The sequence below is a fragment of the Triturus cristatus genome, chromosome 6 (genome assembly GCF_964204655.1).
Source record: "Triturus cristatus chromosome 6, aTriCri1.1, whole genome shotgun sequence".
Lineage (NCBI taxonomy): Eukaryota > Metazoa > Chordata > Amphibia > Caudata > Salamandridae > Triturus > Triturus cristatus.
The window spans coordinates 1,762,417,926-1,762,442,138 of record NC_140589.1 but is presented as its reverse complement, the minus strand read 5'-3'; the positions used below and the strand labels follow the sequence as shown (position 1 = coordinate 1,762,442,138).

At 42.7% G+C, this 24,213-nt stretch overlaps 1 protein-coding gene across 3 annotated transcripts in view; it reads right to left on the bottom strand.

Annotated features, from left to right (window-relative positions):
- Window positions 1–24,213, bottom strand: part of CDC42BPA (CDC42 binding protein kinase alpha) — a 797,672-nt gene that overhangs the window by 131,135 nt on the left and 642,324 nt on the right. For all 3 annotated transcript variants that reach the window (XM_085613029.1, XM_085613030.1, XM_085613031.1), the window contains exon 21: window positions 4,069–4,145. In XM_085613029.1, coding sequence (XP_085469155.1) covers window positions 4,069–4,145 — 77 coding nt within the window. The remainder of the gene's footprint in view (window positions 1–4,068; window positions 4,146–24,213) is intronic.

Sequence of the window (24,213 nt, the reverse complement as noted above, 5' to 3'; positions counted from 1 at the left end):
CGTAGGCCGACTTCGACCAGAAAGTCATCCAGCAAAGCTTGAGCCGTCGATCCGAGATGAAGAGAAAAAGAAGATTGTGTTCGACAACAATACTGACACAGAAGGGAGGAACTGTGGAGGACAAACAGAGCACCCCAGCATTGTCAAACTGGAGCACAAGAGTACACGTCCAAACCAGACGGCGGAAAGAAAACAATCTAACAATGGAGTCGATGACGATGTGCATTACCAGCAAGAGAAGGAGTCACAGACTGTGACTTTTCTTTCAGCTTAAGAGCATGACCCCTTTACCCTGAACCAGCAAAAAGGTAAATAGAGGTATCTAAAAAGACTAAATGAGACATAATGAAGAACACTCTCAATGAAAAGGAAAATGTGAATGTTAAGATCATATCATGCTTGCTTTTGTCACACAAGCACCTGTTGAGTGGCTGTGACATGCATAGGGAGAACACTGTGCATATCTGGAGTTTGTGTAATCTCTTAGGGAGGGCTCTGGCAAGTCCTTAAAGATGAAGTTTAAAAAAAGAAATTAAGCAGAGAGACGGAGAGAATACTAAGCAGGAAGGACCCAAAGTCATGTGTCGGAAAACTCCAACCAATACATTAAATCTCTCAGAATCCTTCGTTGCCACTTCAGCCAGAGACTTTAATTTTTCCTCTTCTTCAAAAACAGATAGCATTTTCTACCCAGTCCTTTGATGTTGTGGAAAGGTTGTAAGGTTCGTCCTGCTGCCACTACCCTTTTCTCCTTCCAGAGCATGCGGACACCAAATCTCTTAAATGAAAGCGATGAGGAAAAGAGGCATAAACCACGCCTCCCGAATCGGATGAGAGACAGTCTCTGCACAGCTAAGTTGAAATCAGGCACTAAGAGTCTACGTGCTGTGAGGTTTTCACTTGTGTTATGCACAATCATAGTTGCTGCATATTTATCTTATGCAATTAACAACCACTGACAAAAACCAAAAGCCGTGGCTTGTTGAAGGTGTAATGTTGCTTGGTGTATTATATATCTGGATGCAATGGCAGAAAATGCAAAACACCAGTCAGGCACCATACTATTCTAAGCACAGACTGTTAGCTTACGTGTTTTTAAGTCACACCCTCAATTACATCTGCCATGCCCCTTTGAGAGACTCGCCCCTGGCCCCCCCACACACAGTTTTTTCATCCTATTTAAAGCCCTGGGTAAAGTCAATAGTTCTCACCTTTGGGACCTGTTGGCTCTGCCTTTGCCTTTTAGTGAGTCTTTATAGCATTTGAAAACATTTTCTTCTGATGCTGTGCAGCCTCAGACCAAATAAAAACAAGTGTGACGACTCAGACACATCCTATCTTAGGCACATACATGTTATCATGCAAGCATGCACCTACGAAGGGATGCAAAGGTGTTTTTTTATATTTAAAAAGCTGAAAGGTCTGCAGCAATTTACTGCTGTGCCCTCCAAAGGATGTTTGTGTTTTTATTTTTATTTTATTAAAATAACAAGGACTTGCAGCAGTGCAGAGGAGCAGGTTGAAGGGGCAACGAGGATGTGGGGGAATGGGAGGGGGTTAAAATCAGGTGGGGGAGGAGAGGGGGAAAACCACACTTTATCAGAAATAAAATCACCAAACACATTCAACAAAGGAACTCCTGCTCTAGAGTGGCCCCTTGCCTCAAAATCTCAAGATACAAGAAAAAAAACACAGGTGGCACATCCTTCTCTATTCAAGCAGCCAAACTACGGAACTCTTCACCACCGAACATAAGATCCACAGACAACCACCGTATCTTCAGAAAACCACTCAAGAATTATCTCTTCCCCACATAAGCATCGTACGCAAGTAGAAATATACAGCATATCCCTCTGTATGTAATCATTTATTTGTATTATAGATATGTACCTATATATGTATATTGCTTTGTATAAACATGTAGAACAATTGTTTTAGTAAAAAAAAGAAATTAAGTATAACAATACTTGAAACAAGAGTTTATCTAATGCATCTTTAATCTACATGTACTTACTTCCTTTATGCATCTATATACATTCCATGTACTTGGATCTATATTTGTATTGCTTTTCTCATACTCTGACTCATCTCAAACCTCTATCTAATACTATTTCCAATGCACTACCCTATTTTTCACCCTATACCTCTATCAATATCTTTCATCTACATATAATTACTTCCTTTATGCATCTATATACTTTCCATTTACTTATGGATATATATATTTATTACTTTCTTCTAGTGCAGCATATCCAATGCACTACCCTATTCTCACTCTATACCTCTCTCAATATATCTTCTACCTCAACTCTCTGACTTATCTCAAACCTCTTTCTATTACTCTTTCCAATGCACTACCCTATTTATCACCCAATCTCTTATCAATATATTCTCTACATTCATGATCCCCAAAATAACCCTTTCTAGACTCTCCCCTACTCTACCCCTCCTTACATCATCTGACATCTCTTTTACTATACTGATCCCCTAAAACAATGTTTTCTAAACTTTTCCCTCTGGCTCTTCCACTCCACATCCATTTTAACTCATCCCAAGCCTCCTCCTTACTGCTATGACCTCCAAAGCAAACATAAAAAAGTCTAAATCCCTCACTCTTCTATCCCTCCACTATCCTTTTCAATCAAAATAGCAAATTAACATGTCTACTTCTCAAATTTCATATTTCACTATACTTATTCACCACTAATCCTTTATGGGTTGCAGAGTAGCGTGCCACTCACCGAAAAAGCACTTCTACACCTCATCATGGGTAACAAGTGCTATATAAATGCAAACGTTTTCCCTCTTCTATCCCTCCGCTATCCTTCTCAATCCAAATAACTGACTAATATCCAACACCCAAATATTATTTTCATATTTCACAATACTAATTTAATACTAATCCTCTATGGGTCCCGGAGTAGCGTGTTACTCGCCGAAAAAGAGCTTTGACGCCTCGTCAGGGGTCGTAGGCGGTTTATAAATGCAATTACAATACAATGTAATTAAAATACAATCAAGATAGCCTCTAATCTATATTTAACTTTTTATTTGAAGTGTTTGGCTATATTTGGTTTAGTGACCATTTGCTTGTTCTAAATTGCCACAGTGGAAAAATGTTTAACAACTTTAATTGTTACAAGAACAATCCAACAACAAGCACCCATGACTAGGGCAACATGAGAAAATAGTTTCAAATTGCATGATCTAACGCCGAAACTGAAAAAGGAACATTACATATATTTTGTACTTTGGGGGCAATGACATGATGATGGAGCATTAATGTTCAAAAGTCGAGTGAGGGGTGACAGGTAAATGAACACAAATATTTTAACCATCTACGAAATTTAAGACAGTCGTAGAAAAAAACACTGCAGTTGTCAACATAATACACAAGCCACTGTGCTCTAAAATCACGTGGTTTCTTCAGACACACAGATGTTCTTCAAACCAATTGGCTTTCAGGGAACAGCGGTTTGGTTTGAGAGCCATGAAACTTACGTCACAAGAGAAACCGATCATGGAAGAAGAGGATGAAGACAGGGAATCCTGATTTTATGAGCAAAGCAATAAGTGAAAAAGAAGATAAAAGGAAAGAAATGAACCTTTCACTGCAATACAAACATTCACTGTGTTTTGGGAAAAAAGCAAATAAAATACTGAAAAGATAACTTAAGCATAAGAGCCTTTATTACATTTTTGGTCCTCCATCATTTAAAATAAATGGGATTTTTTTTTACAAAACAAAGAATAAAATGACAAATGATTTCAAAGCTACAACAGGAATGGGAAGCAGCATGACTGTGTATGTGCTGGAATGACGCGTTAAATAGGGTTTTTTGTTAACAGTAAGTTACAAAGGAGTGTGTGGCATCCCTGAAAATTTCTGATCCTACAAATGAGACTTCCTCATTAATCATTTTGAGTGTAGGTTGATGCATTAGCCTTTGGAGGATGAGTTTTTTCATAGCACAATTAAAACTAGTGATCAACAATGAATTGACACAATGCTACACGCTGAGCTCCACTGTGAATTTAAAGAAATTAGTGTGAAATGTTAACACTTACTTCAAACTGATCCAAAGTGGAGGTAGGTGCATTCAGGAATGCCAAGAAAGAATTCTGGGAGTCTTGGTGCTTCACTCCTAAGAAAAGAACGGCAGATGTTTAATCCACATACTTAAAGATGAACTGTCAATAGTTTTCTATCACAGACATCTGCAGCAACAATGCTGTGAAAAACCTTTCAGCAGGAGCCCACCTCAACAACAGCGATACATGCATGAGATTATGAAATGGTTGGTAAGTGGACTAGCACCAGATATATACAGAGGTAGCCATAGACATTTGTCAGCCAAATTCTTCAAGATATTGTTCTGACCTGGAGACGTAATGCTCTGAATACTAAAGGCAGCTGAGATAACATAAGCAGAGGTACATTTGTAGATCAAAGTGCTGAACGTGATCTCGAAATTGAATCATGATTTGCACCTTCTGAAATAGCTCACATATAAAAAGATTTCAAAGGATCAAAGAGGTAAAAAAAAAAAAGTTGACATTCTTGGTTTTCAGTGCTCATACAGAAATTGTTCACATTCTCTGTGACAAATATTACCTGTCGACAATTAAATAGACGGTGGTAGCAAAAAGTGTACGGAGAGGCCACATAATACATAAGCAATGTCCTCAACTACAAAACCCTTCACCAGGACTGTATTTCTATAGCCGGAGGTAGTCTCGCTATAATCTTTAGTACCTCTCTGACCGCCGTCCAAATGTCTCACACATCTGTCACTGGGCCTGTCTTTTCTTATCAATGCTTCTCCTTCAATATTTTTGCTGGTACCCTGTGTTATCATCTTTCTAGTTCCTGATTAACCGGACTTCTGTAACCGCACCCGTGGTAATGCTTTTCCACATTGTTACACAGTCCTTGTAGATTTTATCCTGTGGCTTAGGGAGCTTAGAAGACCTGTATCTGCCTCCTTGACTGATGCCATGGGCATAACTAGCTGGTAGCCTGTTAAACGTGCACCAGAAGACGGACTACATTTAGATGCATCATTATGGAATTCCGTTCATTCTCGCCTGGTTATGTCCAGTAATTCACTCTAGGGCCAACTGCCACCCGACTTTAGCCAGGCCTTGGCCTACAATCCCCTCATCTTGTTAACCTAAGGGCTGACTGCCCAGACCTCCACCATGGCTCTAACAGTTGTTAATTCCATTGATGACTATTATAGCGTCTCTTGATGATATCACCCCTACTAAGTTAGCTGCCGCTTAGGCAGACCGCACCATTCCTTGGTTTTCAAATAGGCTTGCCGACATTAAATATCAAAGTAAAGATCTAGAAATATTATAGAAGCTAAGCTATAATTAACATGATAAAACTTTCAATGGAGCTGCTAATAAGTAGAACAGGTCCATTACTAGGACAGCTCGTGCTCTTTTTTATACTACCAAAAGCAAGTAAGACAGAAATTTGGCCAGAGAAATGTTCAAAATTGTCAGAGATCTTTCAAGGCCAGAGTCTTCCTTGATGAATACTGTTATTTCACAGGACCTCTGTGACTCTCTTTTTTTTTTTGTTTATAAAACAAATTGCAGCCATGTTCAGTACCTGCACATTTTGCAGCATCAAAAACGTATGCTTCAGAACCTAAAGGGTGATTCTCTAACCTCCATTCTTTAACTGTTAGTAAACTCCTAGCTTTGCCAGTCTGACCAAGTATGGTTCACCACAAGACCCATGTCCTACCTCTGTCTTCACTATGGCACTGGATAACCCGAGCTCCTTTTATCATTGATGCATGTAACACTTCTCTTCAAACTGAGAAGTTTCTCTCCAATAGGAATCACGTCCTTGTAGTTCAACTGTATAAGAAGCCTTCGGCTGATGCTCAGACTATGAGTAATTTTACCCCAACCTCTCTAGGTCTGTTTCCAACATTTTGGAAATAGAAATACTCAGCTAACCTGCTCTTAGGATCAAATTCAAGACTGGATCCTGTTCAATCAGTAATTCACACCTCTAAAGAGACTTCATTCTGCAGCATCTGAACAGCTTCGTATCATCCTTGATTGGGGGAGCAGAGTGACCTCTCATTTGGTTAGATCTAAGCACAACCTTTGATAAGGTCTTAAACGAGATTCATGTACATTAATTTACAGTATCAGAGATCTGACATATCAGAGATTTAACACCTGAATATTTCCTTCCTTTCTCTCAGACAGTGTACAACAGTTCACCTCCCTCCTTTTCGCTCAACTTTTAAAGCTCTTCCTTGTGGAGCACCTCAATGTTTATTTCTTAGTCCCACTCTCTTCAATTTTACATCACTCTGTTGATTGCTGTGGTTAAATCTTTGGGTTTTGTTGCTTGTCCTATGAGGATGATACTAAGATAGTAGTTTCATTTATTAAAGTACTGGAGGATGGCTCTACAAATTTCCAGTCCCGAGTGTCAGTTTTAGCTACCAGGATGAAACTGATTTTTTTAAAAACTAAATAGTGATAAGACTGATATTATTTTTTGTGGCCCCCTCAGTCTGGGCTTTAGAATGGCGGACTACTCAGCCAGGATCTTCTCATTCCCATTCAGTCTTTGTTCATAGTCTTGGAATAAGTTTTGATAAAGAATTCTTCCTTTTAGGTCAGATCAATATAGTTCTGTGTGTTTTTCAAACCCAGGGTAAGGTGATTCTCCTTTTGCTGCCTGTTTAGCATGAAACTGCGATGCAAGCCATTATCATATCTAGATTAGATTATTGGAACTCTCTTCACCTTGGACTTCCTGCTCACTTTTTCCATCACCTTCAGTTGGTGCAGAATGCTGCTGCTCGCTTTATTTTGGACCTTCCACGTTGTTCTTTAAAGGACACTTTAGAATACCTACACTTATTTACTGTGCTTTATATTCAAAGCTCTATGTATGTCTCAAAGCTATTCATGACTAAGGACCTGCAAAACACCAATCACTTTTCCCCTCCTAGGTCCCTTCAAGATGCTTGTGCTCAGCATCTGAAAACCTTTCCATGCTCGAGGTTGAGAAGGCCACACTGGGTGGCTGTTCTTTCTCAATCGTTGTGGCTTAACACTGGAATTACCTCCCTCTCGAGATATGTGGTATCTCCAACCAGCTTCAGTTTAGGAAAAAGTCCAGCATGTTTTGAGACAATTAGTTTTAGTTGTGCTTCAGCACCAGGATACTCTTTTTAGGGTATCAGTGTGCTTTACAAATATGCTTCAAGTTGAAATCAGGTGGGGATATTGCTGTTGAGATCATGACTAAGGGCCTGAGTTTGGCGGACAGGTTACTCTGTCACAAATGCGATGACATCCCATCCGCCTTATTGCTAGTGCTGTAGAGTATAATTCACTTGTAATAAGACAGACATGCCTGTGATGGGGTAGCAAGTACGTCAAACTCTAAATCAGGCACCAAGTCGACACATAGAATGTAAACAAAAAAGAATCATTGTAAAACGGGATACGTAAAAAGGTAATGTGCTCTTTTAGAATTCAAACTTGAACTGCACTTTTTTTTAAAGGCAAGAATTAGTGATTAGAAAAAAAAAAGTCATTAAACATATGATAGATACAACGTTGGGCAAAGCAGGGCCATGATGACTGCATATCCTCAATTGAGACACTAGCTCTGAAACAGACAGAGCCCGAAAAGCACAGATCCGTCAGGCAGAAATAACTATTGTTAAAAAGAAAGAATGGTAAATCAAAATCTTAATGTAAAACTATTTACATTGAGAAGCATCGATAGCACAAAATTGGTCTCAACTTAGTGCCAAGAGGAACAAAAAAAACATCTTGGTCCTGTTCATCTGATATGACCCAGCTACCAGCATTTGTTATAGAACGAGGTAGCATCATATCCTCTAGTTTCAGGTTATATAAATCCAGGGCACAAGTCGGGGGTACACGGAATCCACTTACTATTTTCACAGGGTGGACGCCGTCCCCCCTGCCAAGAAGTTGGGCCCCACAGAAATATGCTGAACTTGTCCCGGTGTAATTTTGCGACACAGGACATGTTCAGCAGTCTGCTATCCATTCCCAGCACCAACGTGCAGGCAGCCAGGGAGGGTTTTTTCACCTCCAGCTAGGCCGAACTTAAGGGGCCATCAGGCCTCCTTTTGTTTGAATATCCTGACTGGAGGTGGCCTGGAACCTCAGACTTAAATATAAATGCCGTTGAGGGAAAACAAATGCACACAGCTTATGATCTCCTCACAGTTACTTAAGAGAGGCATGCTTTAGCTTTTGTTCAGTCCCTGTATATAAGAGATGCATGCATTGTAAGAATGGCAGATGTGTTGGTCTTTCCCACTATTTACACAAATAACAATTTCACTAGCACTATTGGGTTTTTTATAGCGCCTCACAACCCAATGCAGGGTGTCAGAGCTGTTTACATAACATACACATTATACATTGACAATAAATCATGTACATGTGTGAATCAATGTACAAGATGAGTTACATGAGACAGGGTTACAAGGTGTATGAGTCATATGTCCTCCACAGCTCACTGTGCTATATTACAAGGATTCAAATGTATGAACTGCCGTTAACAAAGGATATCTGTGTTCAAAGCAGTAACCCACTTAACTATCTACATAAAATAAGAATCTGTCATCTGCATGTTACATGAAGACACATTAACATTCTATACTAGTATGATTCAAATCAGGGACTTCACAAAACACAGATCTCTTCAACAAATGTGTTAACCTCCAGAGTTATCTCACCATTATTATTATTCCCTGAGATTTACTGGGCACCTCTGCAGCAGGTGCCTTAACCCCACAAAATATATTAAGATGCAGACTTTGCAGCCAATTAAGCAGAACAGATCTACTGCCATGCTTCTCCTTGTTGCCAATTTCTTTGCGGCAGGGTATAAAAAACATAAATGAATTAGTTGAGGCCCAGATTTTGTGTCGGAATTGCGCCATTTTTTGGCACAACCCCGATGCCAAGTCTCATTTGTTAAATCTTATAATGCACTTAAATGTAGTCATCATACACCTGATTAACATATGTGTGAAAACTTAGTATCTGATTTCACTTTTTGTGATGCCACTTCCAGTGAGGTCACTTCCTGTGATGTCACGTGCAACGGCGCGCGTCGTGACATCACACGCTGTGATGGCACGTGTCATGATTTCACTTGTATACTGCCTAACCTGGTTAGTCCCCCCACTTCTTTTTTTTTTTAAGACTTGTGCCCTGCATAAATCTAATATATAATTATTTTTATACTATAATGCCTCACTTCAAAAGCCATGCACCCGGATCAAACGTTTTGCTTTTTCAGATTAATTACAATATCTGACGGACAAAAATATCTCATGAGTCTTAATTCTTTGCAGCTCCAGGTTATACGATTTATAAGATTCAAAACCTTATTTCTCCAAAACATTTGCTATGCGTGGAGGCAGTATAAATGCATGGAATTCAATGTCTGGACTGGAGGCGAGGATTATGCTTTACTCTCTTCGTTTTATTTTACAAGAGACATTTCACAGTATCCACTCAAAACGACCCTTCCCATGAACCTGAGGGAAAGAGAAACAACATAATAATGTCCAATTAGCATAAGTTAAGTCCCATTGTAATCCTTCCTCTATGTTCACGACCCCTCTTTCCTCGCTGTGTCGCAGCCAGAGTTAAGTGCCTCCTCAGTGTTTCCTGCATGTTTATAGTCAAATGTGATCATGTTGGGTATTGTGGCATGTAATTTGTTTTTTAGGTCACGCCTGAGCCAGCGCATGCGCTGCTCGGCGAGACATTTATTACACAGGGCTTTTAAAAGTGTGACCACACTTTTGGCTGCCATTCTGCGTGTATTCACGTGCACAGGCACGAGCAGAGGCACCATATGGCTTTCCTCTCGCTCGGCCAAGCGCTCGTGGCTCGCTTCAATGCCCCCCCCCCCCCACCACAGAGCGTGTCTCGCAGCTTGGTTTTTTTTTTTTTTTTAACTTTGAGCGCGAGGCACGCGCGGCCAATTCTTGTTTAAAACTCTGCTTAAGTTTAACAAGTAAATGTCCGGTTCTATCTCCCGCCCACAGCCCCCACGTCTCTGTTCACAATATTGACGCGTCCAAAGTGCGCAGATATAAATTATTTTGAAAATCAGACTTATACTTTCCGCACTGCACTGTGGCTGAATTAATAAAACGTGTCATGTCCCTGGCAAGCTTAGGTGTACGGTATTAATAAAACTGTTGGTTTATTGTATGGCTTAGGAGGGACGTGTTTCAGTGTTGACTCGAGTCTTTTAGGTGATAAGACACAAAGCCGTACCATAACAGAACCAGGAAGTTATTGAGAGGAAGTACTTTTCACATTCCATCACGTCGTTCCTGACGCAGCTCCTCTCCTCAACGACGCTCACCGTGACGTAGCCCGGGCCTCTATCCTTACCGGGCTGCAGCTGTGACCTGCATCTTTAAGGGGCTGCGAGCGCATGCCAAGGGCGGTTATTTAATAATGTGGCTGGAATGTGTTTATGCTCCGAGGGTGGGGAACACTGAAGCAGTCGTATTTTTATTTTAAACTATTCTGCCAGGAACGCTGACACGGAAAAATAGATTTTAATGGTGAACCAGGACCGTCTGCGCCAGTGCCCGCGATCCCTACTGCCTCCTCTAGGCGCAGACACAGTTACAGCATTCCCATCATTGCCCCAAGGCTTAGCTACCCAGACGCAGGGGTTGAATTCCTGTCTTGTGTGTGTCCTGTGCGACCAGAGAGGGCAAAATTATGCTGCACGTTTGCCTAACAAATGCAGTCAGAAAAAGAAACTTATACGACATTATACTGCAAAGTTTGCTACAGTATTACTTCATGATTTTGTCTTTTTTACACATTAACAGTCTGGACAAAGGTTTCCCCTCATCCGTATCGGTCTGACACCCAAATACAGCTCTAAGCAACTAAAAAGTTGACCAGAGGACCTTGCAAGGGGTGTCCACTGCGTAGCAACACGTCCCTTTATTTTTAGGAACTTCAGACACGTTTCAGAAATATTTTTTTTTCTTTTTTAAATCAGCAGATTAAGCAGGACATGATGTATTATGTGGCAAACCCATAATTATGCTGAGAAGCAAAAGTTGCAGAACTGCAGAATTGCATAATTCCAGTGGCCTGCTAGTGTAGTGGTTCAACCGAAATTACTTAAAACTCATTTACGACATTCCTTTAATCCTACTAATGTCAAAATGGAAGACATTCAGCAAAAATAAACTGTTCCTCTTGCAACCATGACATATTATAATATTTGGTGTCCAAACTGAACTATGAAACTCTGTGATACATATGGGAATACATAGATGCTGGGTTTCAAAGTCCTCAGAAGCCAGCAATTCATTTAACTGGCACTGGGATATGAGGTCCAACAGCCTTTCTAAGAAAGCAGGTCTCCTCTGGGTATACTATATCAAAGAGCTGCACAGAGAAGATGAATCATGGCTGAGAAACGCATCTGCTTTCACCTACGCTGGGTGTATTAGCATCACGACTGAAGTGAGCATCTTGAAATTCTGCATCAAACGGAACAGGGGAAGAAGGATAAACAAAACAAAAATGATGATTGATTGAAAGAGCATCTCTAGCATATTTCTGCCCATACTGCAGTTTTGCCCGACACTTCCTCCAGTGATTCCATCTACTGTAGTTTCATGCAAGACTTCCCATTTCGCTCGTCTTCCTTTCTGCAGCTGAAGGAGTCTGCCCACGCGCAGCTTTCCTGTTTTCCAGATAAAAATATTTTATACCAATCCTTGTACTTTATATCAGAATTAAGAACAGAGAGACTTTCCTTAACTACTTTGCTATTCTTTCCTAGACGGAGAGCAAGGGTACTTTTTGGACCTAACAGATTCAGATGATGCGCCTTAAAGTTCGTAACAAAGCAGCTTACGATGGTAACAGGATTAAACAAGCATTGGCATAGCCAATATGTCTCGCTTTTGGGACCTTATAAGTTAAAGTACTGCATTTGCTGAGCGAAATTCCATTATGAGGCTGATGGTCGCTTCATGACCTTTAAGCCCCTTTGCTCCCTATCTCAGCCCCCAGCGCCTGGAAGGTTTACGCCCCAACTGGGTTCTGTATTGAAAAGTCTGTTTTTCTGACTGTGTGGTTGCCTGAGTAGGGTCTGTATCCTCCTAAGCCCCACAGCTACTATAAGTGACACCCTACGGGTCTGTATTCTAAATTGCAGGTTCTGTCCCTGCCTACACACCATAGCCGTTCTGCCCTATTAAAACAGAGGGGTGTTTTGTCCCAGGGATTACCCTTTGGAGAGCAAGTGCTTCCAGATGCTGTTTACAATGCCCAGAATACTGCTCAGCCAGTGGCTGCCAAATAAATATGTGAACCCCTGCGCTAATAAGGCATCACTCTGGGTATTAGGAGGATTAGGAGGACGAAGAGGGAACTCTCCCTCCTTCCTCTTTGATGATGGCTTGTGTGGCACAGTGGGCATGTCCATTCATCAGGCGGTGGCCTCAGACATAGTGCCTATTGACCATAAGTTCATGATGATAGCATTTCGCCATTCTGTTGCTTCTACTATGATGGACCCTCTCCCCCTGCGCAAGATCCCGTGCCAGGGGTGGATATGTCCGCTCTAGCCCTCCCAAAAAGTTGGGGAAAGCACAAGCATGTCCAGGGAGTGGACTTGGATGCGTTTGATCACCTCAAAAACTATTTGTCGCACAACTCTCACTCTCTGACTTCTTGTGATTAGACATGACTCCTTCCGGAAGCCTTCTAGGGGTTGCCCCCCCCCCCCCCCAACCTGAAAGGCATTTTCCTAAGCAGAGGATTCTCATGGGGATTCAAACATTGCACTTACTACTAACCAGGCCACGTATCGGGGAAAGCAAGTCGTTGGAACAAAAAGCCCTGAAAAAGACTGCCCCGCTATCAGAAGGACGTGAGTGTCGAAACACGCCTCTGATGTATAAATGATTTGAATTTTAGAGAAACACCACGGGGGGAGTCCATTTCAAATAGACCCCCATCTGTAACATCCCTCCATTAATCTCGAGAGAATATATAAAACACCAACCGTTTGAAGCTAAATAGAAGGTCGCCCTTATATCGGGGACAGTCTTCTTTTGACCAAACAGATCACAGTAGCTGGGTCAATTTTACTCCACTATACATTGGGAGTATCACTCACTTAAGTGCGATTGCACCGGTGAGAATAATGTGATTTTCAAGGAGAAAATATTTTTACTTGTCCTGATGAAGGTGGTCCTATTGAGTACATACCACTGAAATGCGTCGATGCTCAACTTTGTTGTTAAATTTGGACAATTCAGCAGTTTAAAAGAGACAGGGAACTATGACCCGTGCCATCTGCTGTATACAATGGATCCGAATTAACGCATATATGACAGAGTTTATTGTCTATGTTCATTCTCCTTTAAGTTTACTGTATTTATCGAGAATTGTGTCATTTGATGTATGTGTTTTTATAGTGATTTTTAACATTTTGTCATGATTGTACAATCAGATAGGTTTTTTATGATTAAAAAATATATATTTTGTATAATTTGGTTTTAGAAGTGCTTTAATACGTTCAGAGTGAAGATTAATGTGTATTGGTGGGTTGAGTATTCTTTAGGTATGAATGGTATAAAATAGATTTTGACCAAAGGGAAACCTTTTTTAACTTTATGATTCTAACATTGAACCAGGTCTCTCTCTGCTGGGGCCTTCATCCCTAGACCCCGATGCATCCTTCCCTAAATCTCAATCCACGGACATGTCCGATATGCTGAACCCTGACGAACCGATGAATCCTCCTTCCTTGGAATGGGCTCCAGCTCCATAATGGCAACCTATGTTGCAGGAAGACTGAGAAAGTCCCTGGAGAAATAAACGTGCGCCTGTCTGCGGGCAGAATGCCCCCCAGTCCTTCTTAGAGGGCAGGGTTGCACTAACACCGGATATAGATGCAAGGATGGCTACCTGTTCAGGAAAGTATATCAGAGACCCTAAAAGGGCATAGAATGCTCATGGCGCCCATGTCAGGACAAGTTACAGGATGTGCCAGGCCCTATTACTAAGATCCTTGACATGACAGAGGAAGCAAACCAGTCAGGGTCCCTTATTTACCCGAACGGCAACAACGGGCAATAATATTCTTGGTAAATGTCAACTGTGCCCTATCTGCCGAACACCAGAGATCCCTCCTCATAAAGGGAGATCCCAAACTGGGCACCCTTGCCTCCTTTGAGCACAAGGGGTAGCACAAGGGGGACTCTTCGAGATCTCTTTGTGGGGGAACTGGGCAAATTTGTAGCAACTTTTACGTCCCTGGAGAAGGCCCAGGTTTCAATGAAAATCATTTTCCACCCTCAGGTTTTCTCCCGGCTGGTCAAGGTACAGTGTGCTCGGCTGGCCGAATGGCAAACACCCAACCATCCAGGGATCAAGGCTCTCGATGTGGTCAGTGGCAAGAGCAGTCCAAATATGGCTATTTCTATCCATTCAGAGGACCCAGCCACAGGGGCGACAAAGGCAGACCCAGTGGAAACTTCCACCACTCCAGTGGTTCCGGTAAGTGTTCTTGTTGTAAGTTCCCTTCGGAGACTACTTTGGTTCCCCCTTATTTTAGCCTAGCTGCACATTTTAAGCCTCTTTGTTTTGCACATGATATTTTAAAAATATGCGGTACATGTTATTATTCAGTTGTTTTTAAGGGTTCAGTCTGAACATCTCGTACAAGGTGAACTGTTTTTCTGTGCTCGGTAAAGCAACTTCTCTTAACGTTTAGACACAACAAAGAGGTGCAGCTGCTGTTTTCTATCACAGCACGTCTTATCAAATAAACCAAGACTTGCCCTTTGGAAAACTGAGAGGAGAATTCTAGCAGAGGGAAAAAGTCTTGGAACGGGCACACTAGCCTTGGGCAACCTGAGATGCAGACCGCCTAACTACAAATGCCAGGTTTGGGGTCCGGTGCTAATCCTAGAGATCACTGACATATCCCTGTGCTCACGTAGGGAGAGTGGGCTTAGATAGATGTATCACTTACCATGGTAAGGATTTTCATTGTATAACGTTTGCTTGTAATGCGACTTACTTTGCTCAGTTGTGTATGCTGTCTAATCGCAGCACAGTTGCTTCATAATACAGCACGATAGTTTCAATAAATATTGTAAACTTTCCTCGTGTCTATTATGGACATGCATGAGTGAGAAACAAAAAGTGACAATCTGTTTTCACTGTTCCCTTGAGGACTAGAGAGTTGTGTTCTAGGTTGCCGATTCAACAGTTCCTCTGGAAAAGTTAGGAGAGCAGGTAAGACACAGTAAGCAAGTCGGATTTGGGGGTCATAGGTACTGATGTGGTATGGTGACTCAGTCCCTACATTCTGATGTCCTGAGATCCCAGCCCCAGTTCTGTTTCCAAACAGAATCCCTCCAACATGGCACTACCAATGATGGTGTATTACTTATTTACCAGGTCTCCTGAGTAGTACTTGTGTGTGTCAATAATAGCCCTTACACCTACCACCAGAGACGTCCGTGGTGTTGGGGATTAATCCCATTAATCCCCCACAGTATTTTAAGAAGCACCTAATTCTGTTGGTTGTTTGAGCTTGAACCTTAAAAGGTTGAACCCATTTTTGTGTTTGCACTTTGTTTCCATTGCTGTTCTGATCATGGTGCAGCCGCAGCCTGTCCCTATAGCAGACAACTGCATACCTACGGTATAATACCTGAAACTAACGAGCATACGCACAAGCTGTTTATCGAGCCGCTATCGTGGTAATGCCTACTGTATAAAAGTCTTCCCCAAATGGAAACAATGACAATTTGTTGGAACATACAACGTCTCTGAATATGTTCTTTGTTACTTGAATAAGCCCTGAAGAAGTCTCATTGTGAGACGAAACACGGCGGCTATGGTCCTTTGATTTTTAAATGAACTCAATAGAGAACAATCCTGTTAAGAAACCTATATCTGGGATCTGAACATCTTGTGTGCTCACTGTTTTGGACATTGGTTGTCATACCTGTTGAAAGTGCTGAACCTTTTTGTGTTCAAATTTGTTATAGGAACTCTTTCCTAGGCGGAGAGCATAGGGGGAAGCGCTCCTTGGTTCTTTGCACTATCACAATATACCTTGACACACTGCATTTGTCAGGTGCGGACTGCTATAGCCTCTACCCTCAACTCATTTGTATCTATAAGTGTCAATTCTACACAATATTGATCCTGATGCATTGTCCTATGTAGATGATATCTACTTGGTGGACAATGAACTCAACATACACTTAGCCAGAGTGGATCGTGTAACATTAGGATTCGCTCAGTTAGGCTACAAGTTTAACGTTAATAAATCTAATATATTATTTCTATGGGTCCTTTGCTTGGGATATGAACTTACTCGTGAGGGGAAGAGTCTTGCCTTTACTTTTTGGAGAAGTGTGCACACCTGCAACCTTCAAATAGTTTAAATAATCTACACTCCTGGTTAGGATTCCATCATTTTGACAGAACCTACATACCAGATTACGCACAACGCATTAAATCTCTCTATGAATTATTACACCCTGATTTTCCAATTCATAATGGACATCAGAACACACAGATATCCTCAGAATTTTACAATCTGATTTACTTGCAACACGTCACTTACATACATGTGTAATAGCACCAACCTTTAATCTGTGTCATTGTATCTACCTATATCACGTTTAACAAAGGTTTAACAGTGGCGATTGCATATAAATTGTATTTATTTTCCAGTGCGGAAACGCGTTTTGCATCCACCGAAAAAATACTGAGTGCAGATAGCTATACTTAAAGCGGCCACTTGCCCAAGGGAAACGCATCATTGTCGTTACTCACGTGCCAACCTTAGAGTCTGTCACAAAAGCCAGCGTTCCTAACGTTAAAGCCCTCCATCTTGATGTAGACTTCTTCTTTGACCCATCTTTATAGACACACGAATTTCTACAATATCAGCATATATATTCCTTGCCAAGCACTGTTTTACCTCTAGAACAATAGAAAAATATTATAAACACTGATGGTTCAGCCCAGCCTGCTATAGGCACTAAGTGCCAATCTTCAGCGGTGTGCGCCACTGTTCTTAGTGTGATGTTGGATGAGAAATTCCAACCACCAAAACCCACACATAGCCATTAGGGGACTTTACTGCGCAGTTAGCTGAACTGAAAGCTTTGCTTCTTGCACTAGAACATACGGAATCTGAATTTCCCACACTTATAGTGGGTGATTTGTATTACTGTGTCCAATCCTTTAATGATAATCTACACTATTGATGCCAAAATGGATTCAAAGATTCTAAAGGCAACACAATAAAGCATAAATCGCTTTGGGTTAGTGTGGCGTACCTTCAAGATAGGTTGCCATGGACTCCCGTATCCATACGTTGAGTCACCAGCGTGTGGGAACATACGTGTAGGGAATTCTTTGGCTGATTAAGTGACCAAATCTGCAGTTGTAACTGCAACAGCTGCTGTGAGTACGCATCCTGAAACTAGGACATATTGGCAGCCGTTAATGCTGACAAACATTCACCCCTTTACCTAAGGATATATCATTTAAGTAAACAAAATATTCCTTTTGTAACAAGGCCAGGGATTGGTGATCGTTTGATTCCCAAGCAGGATCGCAGACTAGTTTTAGTGATAGCTGCATATGAAGGTGTTGCTTCTGCATACGCAAGTGTGGCGCCCATAATTTTGTTACTACAGCAGGGTTATTGGTGGCATGGCTTATGGCAACAGGCCAAGAAATATACTCTCTATTGTGACATTTGTCAACAAATTAAAGGTTCCACCGTGGCTTCCCTACCGCAGACACACTTGTGAATTTCTAACAATCCTTTCAGGTGCATTTATTTGGACCACTGTGGTCCTCTTATCTCGGATACTCCATTTAAATTTATTCTAGTTGCAGTTGATTTTTGCTCAAGGTTCCTCTGGGTTTGGCCAGAATGTTCAGATAATGCTCGTACTGTTATTCAAGCAATGCACGTCTTTGTTGGGACATATGCATCCGGTACATTCCACTCGGACCAGGGCCAGGCTTTCTCCTCGAAAGTGTATCGGGATACTAAGGCTTACCTGGCTGTAGAGGTGCATTATTCTTTCCATATCAGCCTGGAGGCAATTCTGTTGTGGAGAGAATGAACCATGACTTAAAGCAGTCCTTAATGGCTAGAGTATACGGCACAGAGCGTAGTTGGATCCATCACGTACATGAGGTACAACAAACACTGAGCAATCTCCCTAAAAGTTCTCTGGGTGGGCAGACGCCATACGAGGTCTATTTTGGCATCAAAATGTACGATTCAGACATTGACGGTCCAGACATTGTGGCAGAGGCCACACCCTTTGATGTAGATGATCGTTGTGCTGTCTTACAGGATTTACAAAACGTCAGTGACAACCAACCCAACAAACAGTTGAAGATGTCTGCCTCTGCTGGAATTAAGGAGAAAACAGAACTTTCCAGCTGGATTCCACAAGTTGGAGACCTCCTCCAGGAGAAGGTTGCAGTAAAGGAGGAGTTTGGACCATCATACCGTGCACCCATACCAGTCCTTAGCATTCAAGGCACAAGAACGGTAATTTTCCCACCCCTTCCTGGTTCTAAAGACAATAGTTTTGTCTCCATTTAGCAGAACAAATTACATCATGTGGCTGATTCTGAGCAGAAGGTCATAAGGAGTCCGTCCTTGGTAGTTTATTATCTTCTCTCGCTATCATGCAAGATTTTCCTTTGCAGATTGTTAGCACCACCATAGCTGGGGGAGAAGCAGCTATGGTGGTGCGGGGGGGGGTGGTGGAGGTTGCACTACACTTACTGTACTTACCACTGTGTCTTCTTCAGCTGCTGTTGTTTTTATAGACTCTACCTGTGTCACCAGCTTTTCAGCAAACTGTTTCTGGTTATTATTATGGTAGCAGATGACTTCCTATCCGACTCTTTTGACACTTGCTTCATTTTAGACACTACACCTACATGGGCTTGTGCTTTCTTTTCATGGCTAAAACCTACTTATCTTGTCCCACATTGGATATATGTTTGTATAACACTTTCCTTGATTTTTCTTTTTCTATGGATTAGATTTGTGTCTGTTTTCTTCTTGCATAACAATGGTCATTACCTCCCAGAACACTCTGCCAAATAATTGGTTGACGAGGTGTTATGTTATGTTATGTTAAATGTGATTTATAAAGCGCACTGACACCGAAGCTTCCTGGCGCTGATAAACAGAACAGATGAGGGGGGAACGTAAGTGACAGATTCTAAGTGAGAATGGGGAAGAGATGGGTTTTTAGCATTTTCCTGAAATTCAGGAGGGAGGAACAGGATTTGATTGGGAGAGGGAAGAGGTTCCAGAGCACAGGAGCTAGATAGGAGAAACGACGAGCGCCGAATCTCTTGGTTTTACTCCTTGGGGTAGTCAGTAGATCGCGGTGGGCAGATCGGAGATTGCGTGTGGGACAGTGAGGGCGAATGAGAGATTTTAAAAAGACAGGGCTAAGACAATGAAGTGCTTTGAAAGTGAGGCATGCCACCTTAAAGGCGGCCCTTCGATCGATGGGGAGCCAGTGGAGGCTCGTGAGCAGAGGCTTGGCTGATTGCCATCTGGGAGTTTCATGAATCAGGCGGGCAGCCTGATTCTGGACAACCTGGAGGCGTTGAATCAGAAATTGTGGCAAACCGTGGTAGATGGCATTGGAAAAATCCAGACGGGAGAGTACCAGCGAAGTAATAGTTTGGGTGAGTGCCGCTGGAGGCAGAAAGTGACGGACTTTACGGATCCTTCGGAGTTGATACATGCAGGAGGAGACCACCGCTCCAACTTGAGCCCTAAGAGAGAGCTCGGTGTCAATGATGACACCCAGACTCTTTACTGTTTTTGCTGGGGTAGGGGGGGAGCCAAACTCAGGAGGCCAGAACTGAGGACCCCAGTAGATGTGACTGAGTCCGGGGAGAAGGAGCTCAGTTTTGCCGGGGTTCAACTTCAGTTGGTTCTGGTTCATCCAGAGTTGGATGTGAGTCATGGCTCCGTGAAAGGTTTTAATAGCGTGTGGTGAGTTGAGAGAGAAGATAATTTGTAGGTCGTCAGCATAGTTATAGGTGACGATATCCCATTTCGAAAGTGAGTTGATAAGGGGCCGAAGATAAAGATTGAAGAGGAGCGGAGAGAGAGAAGAGCCTTGGGGAACACCACAAGAGGTGTAGGACTTATTTGCAGTGTAAGGACCTAGGCGAACCACCTGTGTTCTTCCCGTGAGAAAGGATTTGAGCCACTCAAGAGCAACGCCCTGGATGCCCGCCTGCTCGACACGGTGGAGAAGGATGTTATGATCCACCGTGTCGAACGCGGCAGACAAATCCAGTAGGACAAGGGCTTGGGGGATACCCGCGTCTGCGTTACTCCTGAGTGTGTCAAGAACTGCCAAGAGAACGGCTTCAGTGGAGTGGGCAGGTCTGAAACCGGCCTGGGTCAGCTCAAGATAGCAGGAAGATTCTATAAAGCTTGACAGGCAGCGGGTGACATGGGCCTCCATGAGTTTAGAGAAATAAGGAAGGAGGGAAATGGGGCGATAGTTCGACGGCTCCGCCACATCAGCACCGGGTTTTTTTAAGAGGGGTACCAGGATGGCCTCCTTAAAGGAGGTGGGGCAGATGCCGCTACTGAGAGAGCTATTGAGTAAGTGTAAGATGCTATCGGGAAATTTAAGACATATATTCCGCAAGATGAACGGCGGGCAGCAGTCTTTCGGGGAGCCAGATTTTACGCGAGTGGCTAGTTCAGCCAGGGAGATGGAATCTAGAATAGGAAAGGAGGTGAAGGTCAGGGGATTGTTGAAAGAATTGTCCAGAGGTGACGATTGAGGGAGTGAAGGAATGGATTTTTTGATTGTAGAGATTTTTTCTAAGAAGAAAGTGTTCAGGGTGTCGCAGGCTTCCTGGGTGGGGGTCTGGGCTGGGAGGGTTCTGTCATCAATAGTTAGTTCGTTCAGAACTCTGAACACCTCCTTAGGTTTATCGGCTGCCAAGGAGATCCTATTGGAGAAATGTTCGATTTTGGCTAAACGGATGGCTGTTTTGAAGTCTGTGCGAGCGGCCAAATAAGATTGTTTGGCTGAATCAGAGTAGTGATGTCTCCAGGTGCGTTCTAACTGGCGTGTTTTTAGTTTCCGGGCTTTGAGGTCATCGGAGAACCACCTATGAGAATTCCGGTGTTTGGTACAGGGGAATTTAGCTAGGGGGGCAAACCGATCGCTAGCCGACTCAAGCCAAAAAGTCAAATCTCGATCTAACCCGTCGATGTCGGTGGGGTCGAGAATGACTGGGCAGGAGTCGGCCAGGGTAGTAAGGAAGCCCTGGGAATCGTAAGAGCTCCATTTGCGGGAAAGGCCGCCGGCCATCAGGGGAAGAGGGGTCTGACCGGTGACCGTGATGGTGGTGTCCACCAGGTGGTGGTCAGACCAGGCACACGGGAATATGTCTGGTGGGGTTAACTTCAGGTTGCAGGACCAGATCTGGTCCAAAACATGTCCCCCAATATGAGTGGGTTGAGAGACATGTTGGACGAGATTCAGATTTTTAAGGGTCTCGAAAAACTCAGTAGCATGGGGGCCGGCGTTAGTATCGCCGAACCAGTAATTTAGGTCCCCAAAAATAGCGAAGTGGGAGTGCAGTGTAAGAAGGGAGGACAGTTGTTCACTCATGATGGTAGGAAAAAGCGGCATAGAGTGTGGAGGACGATATAGCAAGAGAAGGGTAAGGGGACCAGTGTCCGTTTGCACATTGATGAGTAGATTCTCCACCTCAGAAAGGGGGAGAGAGTAGGAAGAGATGGAGTTAAAGCGTTTGGAGATGATGGCCGCTACCCCGCCTCCAGGCCGGTCGCCAGGGCGGTTGGCGTGGAGGATGTAGTAGTCGGGGGGGGAAGTGCCGCCAGAATATCTGGCAGGGATTCTGAAGTGAGCCACGTCTCTGTGAGGAGAAGCATATCGGGACTAGAAGTGGATAGCAAGATGAAAATGTCCTCAGAATGCTTTACTAGCGAGCGGGTATTCAGATATGTTACCCGGATGGACGTGGTGTTCCTGGTCGGCATGATTGGGGGAGGATGACCGTCGATGGGGGGTAGGTCGGAGCGCATGAGGCCAGCAGAGGAGATGCAACACAGAGCCGTAGGAGATGGTACAATGGCAGTGTTCTCGAGATCTCTGAGTGCCTGAGCTGAGTAACTGATGGAGTGGGCAGCGTGGCATGCCCTTAGGACCGTCCTGGCGCGGACGGGCGCAGACGGGGTTGCCTTTGGCGCGCCTTCGGCGCGCCCGCTGCGCCCGTCCGCTGCGCGGACGTGGAAGGCACATGATTTAAGTAGAGGAGAAACAACAGGAAGGGGCGTAGCCTGTTGTAAAGGGGGCGTGGCCTGACCAGGCTTCCCCAGAATGACACTTCATTCATCTTCACATAAGCTAAAAAGAGACTTGTCCCTCGTGAACATTTCAGTTGTACCAGTAACTGATGGAATTGTTAAGGATAAAGTACCTTATGCTATATTCAGTCCTACAGAAATTCTACAGATACCTAACGTGTTTAGGGTTTCTAGGGGTGATGTAATTGTACCTGGGTTAAAATTCTGATGATTGGGATCTAAGAGCTGAAATACAATACTGTTTTTGAATAAGAGTATCTATAATTAAATTCTGCTCATAGGGGTGAAATGTTCTGTTACCATCATTATGGACATCACTATTTACATCGAGATAGTGTTCGATGCACACTTGTTAATTATACACAATGGGAACATTATTCAACTCCCCTGGAAGGGAGCTCAAAAGCATATAGGGATCATTTCACATATTCTTCAGGATATGACAAATTAGACCCAAACTATTTCTATCTTAAACTTGTCCTCAAATCACAAAGAAATATATACTTACACAAACTAAGATCATACATAGAGATTAGTTTGTTAGCGAATTAGCTGTAAAAGGCTATGACTATTTGAAGGATACCATTGACATGAAATCAATGTGGGGTTCCAAATCTTGGCAGGTTCATGGTACGGACACCTTGTTCTGAACCTGCTTAATTCCCACATAAATGATTTTTCTGAATGATACAGTTCATCAGACTACGGTATAGGACTGACTAAAATTAAAGATACGAATGCACCAAACATTCCTTCCATTGCACCATTTGACAATTGGCAACATTTGACGAATTACACTGAAGAACAACTCAATAGTATGTTGCAGAATTGTCCTTTTTATTTCACACTTTCAGATCCTTGCAGGTGGTAATTGTAGCCAGTAGACACAAACTGTTGCTATGGCCCTTTTTTGAAATTCCACACCGGGGTTTAAGGGTAGTAGACCTGACCCTCATTATGCACAATCTCAAGACTCGGGCATAGACACAACCTATTCAGTGGGGAAGTTATGTCAGCAATGGTTGGAACATTCCACACTGTCTGAAGTAAAACAACATCTCTCCCTTCTTTCAGAAGACATGGATGTATCAGATTTGTTATTGGGTCCTAAGCCTCCGTGTTCCAAAAGATTAATTTATGCCAGATATAATGAAATTTGGCAATTATCACAAATGGAAGCTGCCGCACGTTTAAGACAAACTGATCAAGATAATTTGGATAAAGTGCTGGCTGTTGTTGATAATAGTATTAATGCATTGTATTCTCGCTTTTACAATCTGAATAACATTGTGTTATCCTGCAGAGTGACATGTCTTCATTGTATCATGGGCAAAGTCAGCTTAGATCTATTATGCAGTTAAGCTGGACACTTCAAACCTTTAAGAATGGTTGCATCTCATGGCATTACCTTAATTCAATCCAGCTATTTTTGCCATTCAACCTGACATGTAAATGACTGATGGTTTAAAAAGATGCCAAACACACAATGTTACATCTCGAGAACTCAGAACAGCTCACTTTCACAATAGCAGAAACGTCCTCCACTGTATGGCTAATACACGACGTAATATCTTTCCCAATTTTAACATTTCAGTTCACAGCTTGCATGAAACATGTCCCTGTCGGTAGATATGAACCCCTAGGACGCAGCTTCATTCATGAATTATGGTCACTAACATTTTCTTATCGCTGTGAGTGAGCCAACAAAGAAGTCTTCCTTA